At 34.4% G+C, this 21,683-nt stretch overlaps 1 protein-coding gene across 3 annotated transcripts in view; it reads right to left on the reverse strand.

The window, feature by feature from the left end:
• Positions 1-2,312: 2,312 nt before the first annotated feature.
• ZNF638 (zinc finger protein 638) overlaps positions 2,313-21,683 on the reverse strand; it is a 74,668-nt gene continuing 55,297 nt past the window's right edge. For all 3 annotated transcript variants that reach the window (XM_024552687.3, XM_053923673.2, XM_024552688.3), the window contains exons 21-28: positions 18,489-18,526; positions 13,002-14,214; positions 12,050-12,115; positions 9,763-10,714; positions 8,821-8,925; positions 4,810-4,911; positions 3,940-4,058; positions 2,313-2,632 (exon numbers count right to left, since the gene is read on the reverse strand). In XM_024552687.3, coding sequence (XP_024408455.2) covers positions 2,567-2,632; positions 3,940-4,058; positions 4,810-4,911; positions 8,821-8,925; positions 9,763-10,714; positions 12,050-12,115; positions 13,002-14,214; positions 18,489-18,526 — 2,661 coding nt within the window. In that variant the 3' untranslated portion in view covers positions 2,313-2,566. The remainder of the gene's footprint in view (positions 2,633-3,939; positions 4,059-4,809; positions 4,912-8,820; positions 8,926-9,762; positions 10,715-12,049; positions 12,116-13,001; positions 14,215-18,488; positions 18,527-21,683) is intronic.

A 21,683-nucleotide genomic window follows, 5' to 3' on the forward strand; every position in this document is an offset into this window, starting at 1 on the left:
AAAATACCAAGAAAGATTTGTAATAAATAACCACAAAAAACATACAAATCCCAATATTTTTATTATTAGATTCAACAGACAGACAAAAATTACTGTCAAACTATGATGAAGTCTGTAAACACTCTCAGTTTTTGTACCTCGGCCATCACCAGCTGGTACCGAACAGCTCACGGAATGGCATCAGATGCAAAGAACACCATTTGAGCAGCATGGCTTTACAGAACCAAATCATCTCATTTCTTCACCAAGTAAATTCCAAGAGAGCATATATACTAAAAATAATTTAAAAGATCTATCAAGCCAGTCACAACGCATGGGCCTTATTTGGATCTTGATCCAAATACAGTAAAACAAAACAGAAATCATGTAAGACACTAGAAAATCTGAATTGGATTTTATTTAAATAAAAAATACTTTCAATGATATTATTGGTTATGTTAAAAAGAATTCTTCTTTTAGAACTACTTAATGAAACACTTCTGGGTTAAATAACATGTTAAGATTTACTTTAAAATAATATGAGGTAACAGTATAAAAAATATATACATTTGACCTTGAGTTGATAATTGTTGAAATTAGGTATAGTATATAAGGATAAATAATCCTATTCCTTTTAATATACTCAACATCTTCCACAATCAAATTAAATATTAAAGCAAACATTTAAAGCTGTAGAGCCTGACTCATAAATTTCTTTCTTTTTTATATTCAGAAGTAGTTTTGAACAAGCAAACTTCCACAGCATTCTGTGCCTGAAGGGGTCATAAAATCTAATAACTTTTATAGAGGTGGTATTGAATGCACTCTTTTCTTGCTTTGGGGTCAAAATGATGTAATGATAGAAACTTAAAAGTAAGCTGCAATTCATTTGTGTACTTCAACAATTAAGCAGAAACTGCTATGTAAATAACATTCAATACGTAAAGTGTGAATAATGGAGGAGGGTATTATGGGGCTTTCTGAAAAAAAAATCTAGGACAAAATAAAATTGTATGTAAACAGCATGTTTATTTTTAGAAAAACAGAGATATCTTTTGTGTTTGGAGCCCTATGATAGAAGTCCCTAGTCCTGAACGCAAAAAACAGCAGAGAGAGACATTATTTACTATTTAACCAACTATGAATATCTACCACTAGGATGAACACAAAAATCACCCTTACACTTTTATGCTTTAGCGGTTCCTTTTATTCTAATTTAGAATCCCAATTTCTAGATAACTAATTTGAAGGAAACAAAAGTTTCACACTTCAATTCTTAAGATTAAATTCCAAGGTTGATCCAGACAAGATCTAAGAGGCTAATAACTTCTCTGGTTTAAAGCTTCAGAAGCAGATCAGTAGATTCTTTTAACAGCAATCTTCTTATGTACTCTACTTTAGCTTGCAGGCACCTTACCCTCCAAACTTTTAATAGCTCTTCTCTCACTTATTACCTCATTTACCTATACAGTTTTAATTAAAACAGACTCTTGGCACTCTCAATCCATCCCCATGCCCATCCCATTCCTTAGTCTGTAGCATGTAAACTTTTCCAAGGCCGAGGCTGTTTGAACCGAGTGTATAATGAGTTTGGTGAGCAACAGAAAGCTGCTGCTTTCCATTCTTTACTCCACTCTTGCTGGCTGTGAGGTAACTCTTCTGCTGTCATGAAAGAGACCTAAAAAAGTAGTTCGTTTCCCGCTACTCACCAGCCCTCTATTAATCAGTGCATTCTAATCTTAGAAGAGCTAAAAATAATTAGATACTAAAATAATTCAAAGTCAGCAGGCTTATGCCTGAAGCATGGCCTAATCTAAAATTTATAGTACAGGGCTGTGTTCCAGCACTTAAGAACCCACTGTATTATTTTTCGTACCGTTATAATTTCTTACAAACATGTTAAATAATAATTCAAATGTTTAAAAATTGATTCTAGTGCTGCACAGAGGTAAAGGCTTCTTTGTACTTTCAGGCTAATACTAAATGACTTGTAAGGAGCTACCTTAAATATGTCTGGCAGAAATTGTAGATATATCTAGAAGCAGAAAAAGGTATCTTCCCAAAACAATAAAAAAAAAAAAAATCAAGTAGAATTTTACTCAAATGTACCTGGGCCAAATATGCCACAAACTAATTTTAGCCAGAAAAAAAAAGGGAGTTTTAAGAAATCTTTGACTTATACATGGACAACTGAAGAAGAGTAAAGCACGGTCACGCTGTAATACAGAAAGAGTCCCTGAACATCCCGAGCCATCATGGTGTGGTGGTCGAGAAGAAGCCTGTCTGCAACCAGAGGCAAACGAGTCTTTAATAAATCAGCCACAAACACAAGGTGATATTTTAAATATACAGTAGGAACATTTATTTGAACACTTCTAAAAGATATTTCTCCATGCCTGATGATTTGATATAAAAATCAAACCCATCATACTTTCCCCATCAGCCTCTACATCAAGGGCAATCAGAAATTTGTACAACATGAATATTTGCTTCTGAAACAAAAATTACAAATTAAGTGATAACAAAAATACACAAATCAACTGGACCCTAAACAAATTTCTAACAGTTTTTTTCCCCTTTCCCCCAATCACCTAGAGCTTCTTTCTTCAACCTCATTCTGCTCCTTTTCCTTTCTTTGCTTGGCCATGAACTTCTGTTAAAATCAATTTGCAATACAAAATATTTATTAGATGTTGCTTTGCTGTGTATACAAACAAATGTAATATATTTCATTATATTTACAAATAAAAAGAGCCTGAGCCTATACAATAAAGATTAGAAATACAGTGCCTTACATTAACATTCTTCCCTTCCACCCATCATCGTCAGTCATCTATTATTAATGATATACCAGGCACTGGGCTTTGTGCTTGGGGACTTTGGTCAAAAAGATAGGCGAGGCCCTTTACCTCACGAAGCTTACATTGTAGTGGGAGAAGAGAGACACAATAAAAAAAAATAAGGTAACTTTGGGTGGCGGGAAGCCCTATAAAGGAAAAATTAACAAAGTAATTAATCGAGTTGACTCCTTTTTGGGGGAGAAGTCTTTCTTAGGCAAAAGCCTTTCTGAGAAGCTGATATTTAAGTAGAAACCTAAAAGCTGAGGAACAACCAGCTATAAAGGGGGGACTAGGAGAGGGCAAAGGAACAGAAATATAAAGGTGCAAAGAGAGCAACAAGGCTTTTGTGTATGAAAAATAAACAAAGAAAGCTAGAAAAATTGGAGCACAGCAATTAAGGGCTTGAGCCTAGAATAAAACAGAGCTAGGTTCAAATGCTAGGCCTGCCGTTAGCCAGCTATGTGACTTTGGGATTAGATACTGGGCTTAGGTACTCTTTAAGCCTGTATCCTCATCTTTAAAATTGGAATGACAGAATCTACCTAATAAAGTTGATGGTGGGGAGGAGGGATTGAATATGTTTCCAGCAAATAAGACCTCAATAAATTCAACATGGACAATGTGTAAAACAACTTTGTTTCAAACAGGAGGCATCAGAACTGTAACTGATGACGACTCTCTAGAGTAGCACTCCCTGAAGATGTGTACAACTTGAAAAAAAGGGAGGGCTTGTGAATCAATCAGTCTAGAAAATGGGTTAAACAGCTAGGTGGTTCTTTCTGACTAGAAAAATCAGGAACTTTAATATGCTATGTGTCCATGACTCTGCAAGAACACATCAGAATAGTTTACCACACTTACTGAAGTACCACATGGGGTTAGTGATCTGCAGAATCTACTCTGGCAAATGCTGCCAGAGGAGAGAAAGACTAGAAGTTACCAGAAAGGTACAATAAAAGAAAGGAATAGGATTCTGAATTTAAGAGAAATCAACTGGCACAAACCTTCAAAAGTTCTCCTAAAGGGAAAGAATGTACATTTTGGTTGGACACTTAGATAGTTTGAGTAAAATACCACCACACCTGAAGACTTCATGAGTTAAGAATAAAACAAAACTTACCTCTGTATTTTGCTTATGACGGGTACTCTTGCAGTGATTCGTCATTGCTTTTTCACCTGAGTAGAAGAGGGAACAAATTGGACAGAAGAATCCAGGCTTCGGTACAAGAAAGTCTAAATCTATAGGCAGGAAGAGAGAGGGCAAAGAGAAAGGAGGAAAATGTACAATAATTTATCTGTAGCCATGTTAATTTATCTTAACTAAGCACAGTATATATTTACATACAAACATGATATACACTACTATATATCTAGGAACCAATAACAATTAAGCTTTTGATCACAAAAATAAGGTCTTTATTTTTAAACAAATTCTATAATATTCCAGATCCTCCAGGAACACATGGAATTCCTTCAGAACTTCAATTCATTGGAAAAGAAACTCCTAGGGACCCTTTGAAATAAACCTCTTTGGAATCTCCGACTGAAATAAAACAGGAAAGAGGCAGAATGATGGGCAACTACCTGACTGAGGAATATTCTGACAACTAAGGAGGAGCCCCTCAGATCATTGCAGCTAGCCATGAACAAAGTTTGTTAGCCAAGCTTTTCAGTGTGTTCTACTTAAATGAAATTTCTTCCTGGCCAAGTATTAATTCAATTATTATGAGAGCAACAACGAAAGTACCAGAAATAAAAAGACATATCCCAGACTTCAAGAGTGCAATCAATAAAAAAAATATCCTTGCTAGGTGAAAACACAGCTTATTAAATTTTACAGAAATGCCAGTGTGTAAAATCGGTAATTTCCACTCTAAAATAATCATCTAAGCAAGGTTATTCCATTACTCATCTAATCAACAGAACCTTTATTATGGTACTGAATTTATATTTCATATGGGTAAGGAAAAACATGTCATTGTTACTTTACCTTCAGAGACATCAGCTGCTGCTGATTTCCCTAAAGAAGAGTCCTCAATCTTCTTGCGTTTTCGTTCTGGTTCTGAATCCTTAAAGCCAGATTCTTCATCAACTAAAGTTATTAGTTTTTTTAAGGAAAAAAGGTTATTCAAAATAGATTCAGACTTTTTAAAGTTAACATTAGCTAGTCCCTTCCTTCAAAGATTAATGTGTGGCTCACCTCTCTAAGTAAACCTTCCCTGGTTAACCTCACTTGACCACTCTTCTAAGATTCTTTGATGTAAGCAATAAATGGGTAGATAGTTAACCTTACTGAATAGATTTAAAGGAAAAGGACTAAAGCTAACAGCTGATTGTATTTATAAGTTGTTCTAGAAAGAATTTAAAGGGTAATGAAAGTTGTTCAATTATTACCATCAGGAGTTAACTTGTGTGTGCAGTGTTGGGTTGGGGAGTGGGTATTAAGGAGAAAAGGACACAAGCAGAGAGTAATTCTGATGCCCTGCACCAACCAAACCCCAAAATCAAACAAACAAAAATTAAAAACAACCAAAAAACCCAAACTGAACCTAAACTGATGGACTAAGACCCTTGTTAGACAGAATGAGAACATAAGCCAGGAAAATTTCAGATATCCCACACAACAATGTCTTCATCAATATGTCCCCTAGTGCAAGGGATATAAGGGGAAAGAATAAATAAATGAGACTACATCAAATTAAAAAGCTCCTGCATGGCTAAAGAAAACACCAACAGAATGAAAAGGGAACCAACTGTATGGGAAAACATATTTGCCAACGATACCTCAGGCAAAGGTTTAATCTCCAAAATGTATAAAGAACTCACACTCCCACCAGAAGACAAACAATCCAGTTAAAAAATGGGCAAAGGACATGAACAGACACTTCTCCAAGGAGGACATACAGGGGGCCCATAGACATATGAAAGAATGTTCAACATCACTAGCCATCAGAGAGATGCAAATTAAAACCACAGGGAGATACCACTTCACACCAGTCAGAATGGCCATCATAAACAAATCAATAAAACAACAAGTGCTGGCGAGATCATGGAGAGAAGGGAACCCTAGTACACTGCTGGTGGGAATGCAGACTGGTACAGCCACTGTGGCAAACAATATGGAATTTCCTCAAAAAAACTAAAGATGGAACTGCCTGCCTTTCGAACCAGCAATCCCACTGCTGGGATTATACCCTAAGAACCTGAAACACCAATTCAAAAGAACCCATGCACCTCTATGTTCATAGCAGCATTATTTACAATAGCCAAGTGCTGGAAACAGCCTAAGTGCCCATCAGTAAATGGAACATTTACACAGTAGAATACTACACAGCAGAAAGAAAGAAGGAACTCCTATCCTTTGCAACAGCATGGATGGAACTGGAGAGTATTATGCTAAGTAAAATAAGCCAAGTGGTGAAAGACAAATACCTCATGATCTCACCTATAAGTGGAACCTAATCAACAAAACAAATGAGCAAAATAGAATCAGAGACATGGAAATAAAGAACAGACTGCCAGTGACAGAGGGGAAGTGGGAGGAGGAAAATGGAGGAAAGAAGGGGAAGGGGCAAGTCAAGAAACATGTATAAAGAATCCATGGGCATGGACAATGGGGTGAGGATTGAGTGTGGGAATGTAGTTGGAGGTGAGGGCAGGCGGGGCACAGGAGAGCAATAGGAAAAAGTGGAACGACTGTAATTGAACAATAATAAAAATAAAAGATATTGCCTAAAAAGAAATAAATTGTCTAAAAAAAGAAAAGGAGATACAGAGTTTAAAGCCCAAAAGAATGAGGAAGCACTCCAGACACTGTATAATATGATCTTGGGGGAAGACAAAAACAGAAAGTGGTTCTAAGCATCTTGGTTACTCCTCAGTAGCTGAAACACCTTACCCTGCTGCAATGTACTTGGCAAACCCTTTCACATAAATATCATTCATTTAGCATCTATCTCGTGTGAGATTAAGTCAAATCATTATTATCCCCATTTCTTCATAGATGGAGACAGCAAAACCGAGAGAGGAAGAAACTGGTATGCCCAAGGTTTCACTGATATGGCACGGCCAGCAAGTGAAAGAGGCTAGAACCAAGACTTGTGACTTCAGGTTCAGCGCTCTCTCTAGGCGATTAGGCTTCCTTTACCAAATCTGAGATTGCTAGGAATTATGGTGTCATTACTTATTCTCCTGCTCCTAGCATTTTACTGGTCATAAACCCCTTAAGAGTCAATAAAAAAAGGCCATCTCCCTTTTCTTGACTTGATGGTTAAAAGAGCCTCCAGTATCTTCCCCAGGAAGCTTTATTCTCTCATCAAAGTAATAAACTTTTTCAAACACACCAGACACATTTATCTCATAATAATATCAATAATTATATAATAATTTAGATAGAACCCCAACTGGGTAGCTCAGTTGGTTGGAGCATTGTCCCAATATGCCAAGGTTGTGGGTTCAATCCCCAGTCAGAGCACATACAGAAGGCAACCAATGAATGCAGAGGTAAGTGGAACAACAAAATCAATGTCGCTTACTAGCTCTCTCTCAAATCAACTAAATAAATAAATTATAATTTAGATAGAGTAAAACAAGTATTTTAAGTTTTAAAATGATCTTAAGCTAGAAAACACATCGTCAAATATACTGTGTCTCTGTTAATGGGAATAAATTGTTACTGAACAAGCCACCTTCTGCTTTGTGGGGCAACACCCAACCAAAACCCATTGATCAGGGCTCTATTGTTCATTCTTCAATTAAACCACTAACTATGGCCTGGTATTGAAGAGAGGTTATAGACAAGAGGCAAAGACAGAGGAGTACCCATCTGAGAGACAGCTTCAAGAGAGAGGACATGATCAATGTAACAAATAATGGAGAAAAATCAAAACTATCTTAAGAAGAAAAAACCTTAAAGCAAGTTTCACAACAACCCAATGGAGGTTCTCTATCAACACCAATTCAGAAAGGTCATTCAGAAAGACAAAATATAAAGTTTAATGGGAGATGAAGAAGTAAAAATAGGTGTTCTTTCTAAGTGCTTTGCTCTAAAAGAAATGAGAAAAGATGAGTTACAAGGGATTCCAAAATTAAGGGCATGGTTTTTCAAATAGGAAAGACTTGGGCATAGTTTATGTGTGGAGAGTCTATATAGGTGAAATACAAGCTAGCTGATGGGAGACGGCATATTTGCTCTGGTAAATATGAAATGAAAGCAAGGTTATCCAGGGAACAATAGGCTAGGTGATGCAGAGAGGGGAAAAAGGCTTATATTACAGCTAGTCAGGAAATGGGAAAGGAAAGAGGGCTATAACAGACTGTGGAGCAGCACTGAAGACCCAGGTAAGATCAGCTTCAGTGAACTCTGACTGAATCACAGTTGGTAATTTTTCCTTAGAGAAGACAGAAAAGCAAGAGGGCAAAAAAGGTGCTGCTGCAAAGAGAATGGTACAAGAGCTGTTTAAGTTATTTGGGTAGTTGTTTGCTTTACCTCTCTGAATCAATAAACTTGAGATCTGGAACAGTGTGCTTTATTACCTACCCCTTTTAGCATTTTTCTATGAATATAATGGACACAACGACAAATAGTTGCTGCATGACTAGAGAACTCTCCTTCACTTAGACAATATTCCCTATTTGTTCCAACATAATATTATTAATGTTATTAAGACATCTTAATTCACTGGCTGGCTGCTTGGCAGCATCCACAAAAGCAACAGATCTGCTCTACAAATAAGAGATAGTTGGTAAGTGATTTCCACTCCATACTGCAACATGCTCAGAATAACCTTTTGTGGATCATTTCCACAAATTTGTCACCTTCTATTGTAACAGGATTGTCTATCATTCTATTATCCCATTTCATTATGTTCTATTCTATTATCTCTCTAAATTAAAAAGGTAACAATCTTGATACAGATCTAATCATTATTAAGACTGACTCCCCTAACGCCCCCTTGTATTTCACTGTTTTCTGACCCCCCTTCCATCAATCCTACTTTACCGTCACTAATTTGGTAGGCCTCTTCATCTGGCTCTGGTTCTGTCTCAACAGCTTTTTCCAGTGGTGGTGTTTTCCCAATTCTAACTCTCTTGGTTGGCACTTTAGCTTTAAAAAGAAAGTCTAAGTTATTGCTACAGTAAGTATTTAAATTGCTTTTAACTCTGAATGACAATTTTAATACCTTTTTTGCAAACAAGAGAATACTCAAATTCAGGAAGGAAACGTATTTCTGATATAAAATAATTCTATTAAAAAAAATTCAGCATTAGTCTACACAGTCTCCTTTTAGTTTCTGATTTATCTTGTTCCAAACTATGACTTCCTGCCTTTCCCTAAGAAGCCTATACATATTTTTCTACTTTGTTTCACAAACTGGTGGGACCTTCCCTTGTATTTCTTATTCTTAGTTTGGTTAACTTTTTCAAGATTTCCTTATTGGAAATTATTTTGATCTCCCTCAAGTCTTGAAAGTGAGCTGGCTTCTTATTCTATACCCTCAAAATATTACTTAAAAATGAAAATAGTACCTTCATGATTTTTTCTAAATCTGAAATCTAAGCAAAAAACTGGGAGGCAGTCTGGTATAAACATCCTTCTTAACCAAAGCTGGTTTTCCCAATAATGCAAATGTACCATTTTCATTCCAATTCTAATTTGGTATTCTAGTTTGGTTTTTGGTTTTGTCATCTTTTCTTGAGGTACAGTAACTTAGGGCAAGGTCGACTCTGTAACTAAGAGAAATTTGTGAAAATTGTATACATTTCTTTGGAAAATATCACTGGCCATAACTATCTGTTAGCTTCTTGTATCAACACAGTGAAAGTATTAGTAATATCGTACATATTTATATAAAATATTTTAAATTAAAATATAAAACATTAAAAAAATTTCAAATGTAATACCCTCATAAAAAAAGAAAAAACATTACTTCTAAGTATCTACCTGCTAAGTGCCTTTCAATCATGGTTTTCAGATCTTCTTCCAAAACATTCTCACTTATTGGACCCCCTTGGGCCAAGGCTTCAAATTTTGTCTTCCTCGTGTCCACAGCTCTCTTTTTCCTATCCCCTCTTTTATCTGCGGGATGGTCATTTTTGCTTTGTGCTAACTCAACTTTTAAATCATCTCCATCTTCCTCCTCTCCAACTTCATCTACAGTAACAAAATTGAGCTCTTCTTTAAGGTTGTTAAAGTCTGCCAGAGAGTCTTCGTCCTCTTCAGTTACTTCATCCAAAGTCACTAAGTGCAGATCACTGCTGTCATCCTGTATTTCATCTACAGTAACTAAAGTAGAAGGGTCTTCAGGCATCTGAGAAGAAATAAATCCAATGGAATCCCTTCCAGTATTTCCCTCGTTCCCTTTAGTATTTAAAGTGGCAAAACTGAAGTCTGCTGACTCATTTAAAGGTAGCTCTTCTACTTCTCCAATTTCATCCACAGTTACCAAGCGTTCCTGTTTGAGAAGATCTTGCTCTTCAGCCACTGACAATACAGTAACATCTTTAGGTTCACTGTGGGAAATGCAATCATCTTGATCTATTAATTCATCTAACGTAAGAAGTGAATTTGAATTCTTTACCATTTCTTCCATATTTATTTCTTCTTCATCAATTACTTCATCTACAGTGACTAGAGCTTGTGCTAGATGTGCAGCTGCATCTTCCTCTTCCCCAATCTCATCTAATGTTACAAAAGATAATTCTCCCTCAACAACATGAGGGACAGAAGTTTTCCCCTTCTTCTTCTTTAAATTAAGTTCAGAGGAAGGGATATTTTTGAAAGCTTCTTTCCTTTTTCCCTTTAGTGGATTCTGCTTGGCTTGTAAAGGATTCACTTCTTCTATAACCTCATCCACAGTAACAAATTCATCCAAATTAAATGGAAATAGTGGTTCCTGTTGGAAAGGTATTTAAAAAAAAAAATCACAGAATTGTGAACAACTACGGATTAAGTGGCTAGGTTTCAAATTGTCCCAGTAAATACGCATGAAGTATCATTTGTGAGAATTTCGGTGCAGAGAAGTTTCCTAAAGGCTAAAATTAGTTATTTTTAAAAGCCCCCCAAATGAATTAGCTATAATTCACAAAGTAAATAATGCCAAGGGTAAAATCCTAGTAATAACAATCTAATTCCACCTTAACTTAATTTCAGTAAGACTAGAATTATTTCCTAAATGTCATACAAGTTTTAAAATATGATGCACAAAAAGCTACATTTAAAGCATTTACCAAAACAATTAATATAATGTAAAGAATTTACTGTTCAATATGCTAAATATTTCAATGTAGCTAGGAAGTAGCTACCTAGACTGTTCCATTGACATATATATATATATATATATATGTATATATTACACATTTTAAGACACCAAGTTTACATATTGATAAAGTTACATGGAAAATTACTAAGACTAATACCAAGTATTACTACACTTCAAAAAAATAGTATTTATAATTTGAAAAATGTCAATAACTAAAGAAAATAAATTCCCAATAGGCTTCCTATATATTTAGTAGGCTATCAATGATCAATTTCTGGTACATATGATAAAGACACTCAAATATATACCCAGTAATTTAGGGGGGGAGATTCTGTAAGCAACTGTACTACCAACTTAGTAAGCCGATGGAGCTAACCATATCCTTACTTCTGCTTCTTAATACTACCATTTCCCCTTGCCCCAATAATATATAGGCTCAAATTCCTCCCCTAAAAGGGGAGGTAATTAAAACTACTGAAAAAAATATTCTGTGAATGGTGGAAATCTAAAATAGTAAAAAACCAAATATCAAATGTAAGGTGTATGTTTGGCAGTGTAACTGAGTTCCAGAAAATTAGATCTTGGAGCTCATCCATTTATCAAAATGACCACATTTTTGGAAGTACTGCAAAATGAGGGAGAAAGCCTCCAGTCAAATGCCAATCTCCTTCTCACTTATGATTTTATTGTGTTTATAACCTTTCTTGCCAATATGAGATTGAAGGTATTTTCCTATTCTAATTCTCTTTCTGTCCCTGGGTAACTTTTTGACCCACACTAAGAACACAACAAGCCTAGTTTAAGATAAAAAACAAACTGGTGGTAGGGTCCGAAGGAAATAAAACATCTCATTCCTATCCTTTGCTCTATAGCAATCTAATTATTATGAGAGACACAAGTTACAAGGTAGATGAAATCTTCTACGGATGGATGAAACAGAACGGTTTGTGTTAATAAACTGTTTCTCACCTCTTTAGATTTGGAACTTCTACCAGTGGTGCTTTTAGGATTCTTAGTGTTTTGCCCAACCAAAGTCTGAAATATTAAGTAAAAAAATACAGGAAAAAAAAGAATTTACAACTAGGTTATTAATGTTCTTACAAAAGAGGGAGAGATAATTCAAACATTATCCAAACACATTCAGTTATGCCAGCGATTTTCAACTGGTGTGCTGCAAGAATTTGTAAAACATGCAACACCAGACACCAGACTACTTAGTCAGGGTCACTGATCTCCTTCCTTTAGATTGTCAAATTAAAAATTAAAAAAAGGACAACAGCCAACACAATAGCCATCTGGTGTGGATGAATCAAAAATTATACCTATTTTTGTTTTGTCAATTGGCAAAACATGTATTTTTTTGTGTGCTGCATGCAGAATTTAGCAATTAGTTTGTGATCAGTGCCGTAAGATAAAAAAGGTTGAAAATCGCTGAGTTATGCTAATATGTAACAGGTATACCAAACTAAGTCAGCAGTTATTTAACAGTATAGGCATAGTCTGTAAGTTGTGGTTAAATTGTTTTACTGACCTTTCCCAACAATGTCTAAGGTGGGCAATCAGTAAGTTGATAAATGAAGCTTTAACTTAACAGAGAAAATAATTTCCCATTCAGAAGCAGAGTGCTACATCACCTCTGGAGACCCTACTGCAGACTTTATTTTTCAACTACAAAGTTATGTTTCTAACCACATTTTATTCAAATAATGCTTTTCAAACCTGTTAATTATGAACTTGAGCTTATTATTCTAAATGTCTATTGGTTTAGATCAATGGAATCAGAAAGGAAAATAAATGGGAGCTTGGGAGTGAAGTGAGGAGACAAAAGTACAAAACAAGATTACATCTCCTACTCCATAGCTATAATAGGAAAGCTAATCACTTCAAAAATACACTGAGCCATTCTTCCTACCCTCCTCACCTTATTGTTGCTGTCATCCCGTTTCATGATGGAAGGTCTAGCCTCTGTTTCCTGAGACTGTTTTGTAATATCCCTGTAATCCAGTTTAGAATCCTTGTCTTGGAGGGCTGAGATCCTTCCACTGCCTCCTCTGGTAATACCGCTCTGAGTAGGTTTGAATTTACTGATGCTTTCAGCCAACCTGGCACTTGTAGGTTTAAGACCCGATTCCTTGACTGAAAGTTTCTTTTCAGCATTTATTTGATCTCTGAGTACAGATTTTAGAAAACTTTTCTGGTTTTCAGATTTTGAAGCTGTAGTTTTTGCCTTTGGAGAAGAGACCACACCAGCCTTGATGCTTGATTTACTGCTAGGTGAACTAGATACAGCCAGCACATTAGTTTTACTAGTTTCATCAAGCTTATTGGCCTGACCCACTCCTTTATTTGGGTATACCTTGATCACAGTGTTTTCTGCAGGCTTTTCTTTCACTGCTACAACTTTTTCCAACTTCTCTGTAATCATCCTAGCATCATTCTTTTCAGCCTTCTCTGTTCCTATTTGTAGATCTGTTTTGGTTTCCTTAGTATTAAATTCATTCTCCTCCCTTTCCTCCATGTTACTTTTTTCAGAAATTCCCTTTTTGCTCATTGTCTTCTCATCCCCAGCTGAAATTCCTGGTGCCAAGGCCACAACACAAGTAGATGGCACTATTTCTGAATCAGTTTCATGTTTGTCCACTTCAGCTATAGCTTCTATCATAGCCTGTGTAATCCCAGAAAAGAAGTCTTCTGCTTCAGATGGAGATTCTTCTAGAATTCCTTGGATGTTCCTTTCTTCTATAAATGCACTGTCAGATGTTGCTAATTCTGTTTCAGGATTAATCATTTCTGCCTCTTCCTTCCCAAAGTCACTGGTGTACACCTGCTGATTTAAGACGGACTCCTCTACATTTTCAGTGAACAATTCAATAGTGGTTGGAATGGATGCTACAAGAGGAATTTCCACTTTGACCTCCGCTCCTTGTGTCTCAACTTCCAATGTTTCAATACCAAAGTCAGAGTCACATAGTGTTTTTTCAGGTTCTTCCTCACAAGACTCTTCCTGTTGTACAGAAGTTCCTGTTTGAATGTTGGGAATAGTTTCTTCTTCAACCTCACTAGGTCTAACAGAGCGACTATCAGTTGCTGTTTGCACCTCACTTTCATCAACTGGATTGTTTTTCAAGTCAGGGCTAAAAGTATTTAAAAACAAACAAAAAAGAACACAAAAACACAAACAAAAATCAAACTATGATGAGAATTCAATCATCAAAAATAATCCTGTTGAAGCCAATTGTTAAGACTTCCTGATGCATTAATAATAAGCATTGGGAAATCCAGCCAATCAGCATTAAAACGGTTAAGATGTTTTGATGTAAATAAGGTAAACAATATAAAAATTTTAAAGAAATCCTCCACTGCATTGAAGATTTCTTTTTAGTACAAAGGAAATGACAAAATTATAACCATTGGTAGGATCCTTGCACTCATCTAAGTTACAACCAATTTCTTCCCCTGGGTTAAGTTTGCATCTGACATTGAAAGGCTGAATGTGAACATCTCAAATTATTATTAGGTCCTATCTTTCCAACAGTGGTAATTGAAATAATAAAATATGTGTATAGTTCTATAATAAAAATAATAATCCATGCATTGAGATTTAAAATATTAAGTCAACCTTATCTAAAAGGAATATGAGTAGAAACTGGTAGAAAGAAAAGGCCATACTATTAACCAAGGCACTTCTTTATTTGTTTTCTTTTTTTTTGGATAAGAAACATTTGTTTTTAATTTAGAACTGTACTTATAACTACTATTTAAAACTTTCATTGGAAGTATCTTTTAAATCCTCTCTTGGAGATTTAAAGTTAGAGGTGAAACTGATAGAATCACCCTAATATAAATATGTAGTCTTATTATAAAATATGTGCCTTTGGCTATATTATGAGAGGGACTACTTCTCATAATAGTTACAATAGTTACAGAGAATAATTAAAAATTCCAATACATAACTTAAAAATGTTAAGTAAAATTATTCATAAGAAATGGAGGGAGTACAATTCAAGTATATGTAATTGATCTTATTTCATCATGGTCTTCCCAAATCCAAAGTAAACAAAAGTGCGTTTCTGTGATTCAACTACTTTCACTGAGACAGAGACACAATAGACTATATTAATGCTCCAAAGATCAGATGTAGTCTTGAAGAGTAACAAGGAAAATTGAAGCTTCCGAAGAGAGTGACCATCCAGCATGTTATCAACAGAATTGAAGTTCAACAAATACATTCACTTAATTACATCAGAAGCAGCACGTTAGAGGAAGACACCAGAAAGTGATCATGCCACATCAGCACCTCATAGTAAAGAGTACTGACTTTTCTCCTTTTAAAAAAAGGAGGAAATGAAACAACCCTTATGATACGCTTCTCAAGGGGTAGCCATATAACCTTTATTTAATACAAGACAATGTATATCTGTGTCCTGACATGTTAAAATTTTAGAAGTTTGGAAAAAGTAAGTGCTACCACATGAAGGTCTACAAATTTGGGCCAACAAAGTAGTCCTCCCCCTAAAGTTGGTAAGTTTAAACTTCCAAAGGAGAAAACTTTTCTAAGAGATCAGAAAAACACATCTTGAAAAATGTAAAGGCAAAGAGGTTGAGGAATTTAAGTTAAACAGCCAGTAACCATAGGCCTTAATCAATATATATTCTATTAATTTGTATAAGCTACCCTTTGTATGCTGAAAGGGTATAAAAGTTATTTGAAATAAGTCACATTCCTTATATTAAAAAATACCAATGGCTGATTTTAACTGTTCCAGATTCTTAAGACTGATCAAAATAAAACTTGTGGCCAAGCACAAATATGACAAAGACAAAAGAAAGTTGTGACATTCAGTTACAGCAGTTATGTAAATATTTTTCAAAACATGGGCTTTTGTTTTTAAATTACAAGACTCATTTCTAATAATAAAGATTAAATTCAAATTCCTGCCTCATTAGAGAATTGCACATTAACCCTAAAGCCTCTACAAATTAGGGCTATACAAAAATTCCAATATATTGGGCAAGAACAGCAATAAAGAGTTTGATTCCTGGCTCGAGGATATATCAAGTCCTTCCCCTTTTACCATATTTAAAGTCTGTCAATTAAAAAAAGAAGCTATTATCCTTTTATAAGACGAATCGTTACACAGCAGTTCCAAAATCAAACCCACTTGAGAGCACACACCTACTTGGAAAAATGGCTCAATTCTGTATTTGTTCTTGTGTGCCGTTTTTAAAAAAATTATAGTGCTTTCTTCATAGAATTCATTTAGCAAAAGTTAGTATCTAGTTTTCTGGCTAATATGGTTTTGTAAAAGCCTCAGTGTTCATCCAGGGAGTTTGGAACATCAGTTTGAAATTTCAAATAAATGAAAAATTATTAGTTCTAGAGTGAAACAACCAGTCCCTCAGAAAATAAAATAAAACACAATCATATTCTAAGAAATGGCACAAAAAAAGATTCCAGGAAGGCATTCAGGATACAGGTATTAACCTCCCACCCTTTGTCCCACCCCACAATACCAGTTTCGAAATCTTTAGAAAAGGCATACAATAAAAGCTGGGCATGAGAATAAATGTTAACACACTACCATACACTTGATGAGAAACTTTAGACTGAGACTTAACAATACTGAAGATTAGTATTTATTTCAGAGGGCCACTGCATACTTCCCAACATTATTAATGAACTGGTGAAAATTTTATCCTGCATCTTTATTAGTAGCCTTAATCATATGATAAATAATGTTTACATGAAGGGGGAAAAGGGAGATGAGAACAGGAAAGATGTAGAATTATTATTCAATTATTAATATACCCATGTGAGATTTCCTTTAAGTAAAAAAATATATTTAAATACTTTAATTATAAACAAAGGATCACACTCATTATGAATTAGTACCCATAAGTACTTAAAAATAAATCAGTATTTTCTCAAGATCGAATAAATCCAACAAATCCAATTAAACTCCAATAAATAGATGTGAAATATTTGGGCTAAACCCCACATCTCTTTCTCTAACGTCACATAAGTCAGAAAAAAGTACAAAGTGGGAATTAAAGTTCTAGTGCTAGAAATTTTAAAATTAACTTAAGATTAGACAACTATCTCTGAATTTATTAAGAAATATATTTGATTTTAAAAGGTAACTCAAAAGAATAGAGGAGAAAAAATGACCCAAACACAGATGATACCTATTCTTGCATACCTGAAAGAAACTCTTGTCAGATGAAATATATAAAGTAGATTTTTCAAAGAGCCACTTACTTACCAGCCAAAGTTACTGTGGCCAAACTGCAGGTCTATCTTTAACACCACATATGGCATTGTTACTTATTAAACCCTTTATGGGCTTTTATATCAAACATTGCTGTTGGTATTACTTCTTAGACATGTGAATATAATTGGTATGATAATGTGCAACTTAAAAAAGTATGTGCTGACACATACATTAAACCTATTTCTTAAAGTTACCAATGTATTTAAATGTACGCATAACCATCTTTATCATTTAAAAGTCTCACTTTATAAAAATTAATTACTGAGAAGAAAAATTGGTAAGACATCCTGTTTTCCTGGCATCTTAAAATTAGTGCATCAAATAAAATAATTAAACTCTCCATATTTTAAACACTTTCAAAATGCTCTTTTATACTTATAAGCTCTTAGTACATTGATTCTAACAAATAGGGGTATATTACATAGTATATAAAGAAGGAAAAAGAAGTCTTAATCAGTAAACTCCAGTGCAGAGTAGTAAAAGAGAAGTTATTCATTGGTGGGGCAAAGATGGTGGTAAGGGTGGATTCATCAGGATGAGAAAGTAACTAAGAAGACAATGTGGTCAAAACAAAGTTGTGAGTCACTAGTTTGTGTAGACTGAAGAACAAGCTTTTATCCTCTGAAAATATAAAGCAGCGTACATATTACTTTGTTTTACAAATACCCTTTCCCCACCTTAGTTGTTTTAACAAAGAATCAAAATATAGAGAGAACAATATTTTTTTGGTGTCAATAAAATTCTAAAAGATTATGCAAAAGTTAAAAATTTTACGAATGTGTGTAACTGTTTTGGAATAGAAAAAAATCTAACAAGAATATAATACTGATCACACAGCTGAGTTGTTTGAGAATCTTAAAGCATTTCATAAGTCATATTTATATATTTAATTCAAACTGTGTTTATATAGTTTCTAAAAAAATCAGTAAATACTGGGAGACAAAAACAAACAAACAGAAAAACCACCTTTTGGTCAAAAACAAAAGAAAACACACACACACACACACACACACACACACACACACAAAGAACATGTAAAATATGAAATTTTTGCTACATGTGAACAATTACTACAAAACACAAAAATGAAATGCACCAATTAACTAAATACCACACAAATATGTTAGCAAACTTACCTTTCTTTTCCTAGTTCTTGGTCTTTCTCAGCTTGAGCCTGTAACACAATTCCACATTTTATCAGAGGCTATTCTACTGCACTCTAAATATTTAACCCATCAATGCAATGATTTTTAGCTCGTAAAAAATCTAAGCTAAAAAAAAAAAATACAAACTATACCTTAAAAATATATTAAAAGTTAAGTTTTCAATGTCCCTATAACTATCAGGTCCTAGAATTTTTTTCTCATTAAAGTTAGGTTACAGAGAATAACTGACACACAGCAATTAATGAGAAAAGTTAAGTTTCCTTAGTATTGATACAAATAAAAAACAAATTTCTAATTTTAAAAGCATGGAAATGCCATCTTTTGCTAAGAATAAAAATATTCAACCTGAAATATCAACATCTTCATTGTGTAATTATTACTAAAAAAAAAACCTGTAAGGGAAACTAGCTGACCTAAAAAGCTTTCTCTCAAAACATCTACAAATGGACAAAACTTGAGAATGATCCTTTTAAACACATCTGAACCACTAAGAAAGCAATGTTTTGGGGCCAAAATGGAAGCAGGAATTAAAATTCAGTTTTTATGTATCCAACACAGGTCCAGGCACTTAGGACATATCAGTGAACAAAACAGCAAAAATATATGCCCTCTACAGCTTACACATGCTAGCTCCTTTTTCTGTAGGAATTGTGTGCTCTGAATTGAGAATTATCTTTATATTTTGTCAAATTAAAAACTGAGAATTATACTTAAAAAAAAAATTGAATTATGTGCCCAGAGACGATTCCTGGTGTGGGTATTGGAGTCTCAGAGTGAAGGCCTCCTTTACTGGAGTATCTGGAGGGGGGGGGGGGGATCGAGTTTATAGTGTATTGATTTATAACTAAAATTAAAGATGGCAGCTGATAAACCCCACATCCACAGTGTTTCCAAGCAGTTTTCCCACTCATGGGAAAACATTTTAAGTGGAGGGGGGCTCTATATGATAATAGAGGAAATCTATACCAGATGCCTTTATTAGCTTACTTGCTTCTTCAAAAATGAAGAAAAAAATAAATGCACAAAAATGAACAAGATAAGCATACAAAAACGGCTGAAAGTATTGCAGAGAACCAAAGAGTTCTAAAAAGATCATTAAAGAATTTTTCTAAAGAAAAACGCGACAGGATATAGCATCCACAGAATTGGTTTATTTCCAGAAAAACAGAACATTAAAATTGAAGACAAGAAATAATGACAGAAATGAGGAAAACTTTCCTCAGGTGCATTAACACACTAATCTTTAAGATTTTATAAATTCCCTGAGTATACATTCTAAGCAGGAAATAGGCAGTTAAGTCCCAAATCAAGATAAAACCTTGTTCACTGCAGTAGCCCTATAATCCTCCTAGAAGATTCCTGAATTACCAAATGTCCTTAAGGCCTTTGCTCTTCTAAAATAAACCTCTTCTAAAATAAACCTCCTTGATATATTCATAGAGCTATTCCTCTCTTACTTCCTTCAAATCTCTCAAATAACTCTACATCAGAGGGTCTATCCCTGACCACTCTAAGATACACATATCCCCATCCATCATCACTCTCCACAGCACTTTTTACCACATGACATTATATGTATTTATCTATTTACAGTTCATTTCCTCCACTAAAAAAGCTCCTTGAAGATTAGGACATTGACTGATCTGTTCATCATGTACTCCGATATCTAAAACAGGGCTAACATAGAAAAAGAATTAGGTATTTGTTTAATGAATAAATGCTAAAAGCTTTAAGAGAGGAAAAAAGTAGAATACATGAAGGTATGACTGGAATCAGCCTTCTTAACAATACTGGTTAGGAAAAACAAAAAAAATCTGAGCACAAAATTCTCCACGTAGATAAATCATCAATGAAACACATAAAGATAAAATAAAGTCATTTTCAAATATGCACGGATTCATATTTGAAAGTTAACTGTCCACACACATTCGCTGGGGACATTTTTTTGACAAGGTACTCTAGCAAACAGAAAAGTAATCCAAGAGTGTAGGAGACAGAGAATCCAAGAAATAACAAAAATAACTCAGAAGAGCAATAAAAAGAAAGTCAAAGATGTATGGCTGCTTTACAAAGAAAATGACAGTAAGTTTAGAACAGGGAATCAAGAACAGCTCTAAGAAGAAAATAGATTCTATTTAACAAATAGTAAGTTATATGACTTAAATAACATGAAGACAGTCTTCTTTTTTAAACAAAAAACAACTCCTAAACTGTATAGGAAAGCAATAATCTAAATACTGTTGAAAATAAAAACAGCATCATTTTGAGAAATGATTGGGAACATAAGAAAGTCACCTCCAAGTGTACAAATTATAGACATAAAATTTTCTTCTTTATAGAACCACTCTCTTTACTACTGAATTCTGCAGCTAATACTTTCACAATAAGCCAAATGGGATCTCCAATTTAATAAGTTGTAAGAATAAGATTCTGAGTAAGGTTGAGGAAGTAAAGCATCAAGTCAGGCAGAGGTTTTCTGCAATTTTCACTTGTTTCATTTTAACTCTTAAGAATTTAAGACTGTATTTCTGGAAGAAAAATTTCTGTATGTCAGTGTTTATTTTAATTCTGAACTTAGCTGAACAAAGCAAAACCTTAAAAATCAAAAACAAAATTTAAAAAATACAATGTTCTATTGAGAAAAAAGGAATAAAAACTTCTAAAATTTTTTCCTGAAATTATCAGTTTACACAACTCCCTCATGTTGTGTTTGTATCAGTATCAGTATACATCACAATGCATTTACTTTCAGGTGCTCTATTTAATTTGGTTTTAAAGTGAATTTTCATTTTCTTGAGCTAGCACAGATTTTTGGCAGATTAACAAACAAAAAACATACAGTCACCAAATTTAAGCCCTATTGTTTACCTGCTGCTACTGAGATAAAATGAAGCTATTAGAAAGAGAAAACATGAGTTTGAATTCCATTCTTTCAAAAGTGGACTATCCACAGTTTCCATACATGTATTATTACTGTATAAGCCAAGAACTCGTAAAATCTTATTCCTTATACAAGAAGAGATTATAATAAATATAATTTAAACAAATAAAAGAATAAAGAATGAACAAACTACCGGGACAGAGCCGAAATGAATTCCAAGTAGTCTCTGTATTTGGAAATAACCCTATTGCATATATGGAATCACTCTATACATATGTCCAAAA

The sequence above is a fragment of the Desmodus rotundus genome, chromosome 5 (assembly GCF_022682495.2).
Source record: "Desmodus rotundus isolate HL8 chromosome 5, HLdesRot8A.1, whole genome shotgun sequence".
Taxonomy (NCBI): Eukaryota; Metazoa; Chordata; class Mammalia; order Chiroptera; family Phyllostomidae; genus Desmodus; species Desmodus rotundus.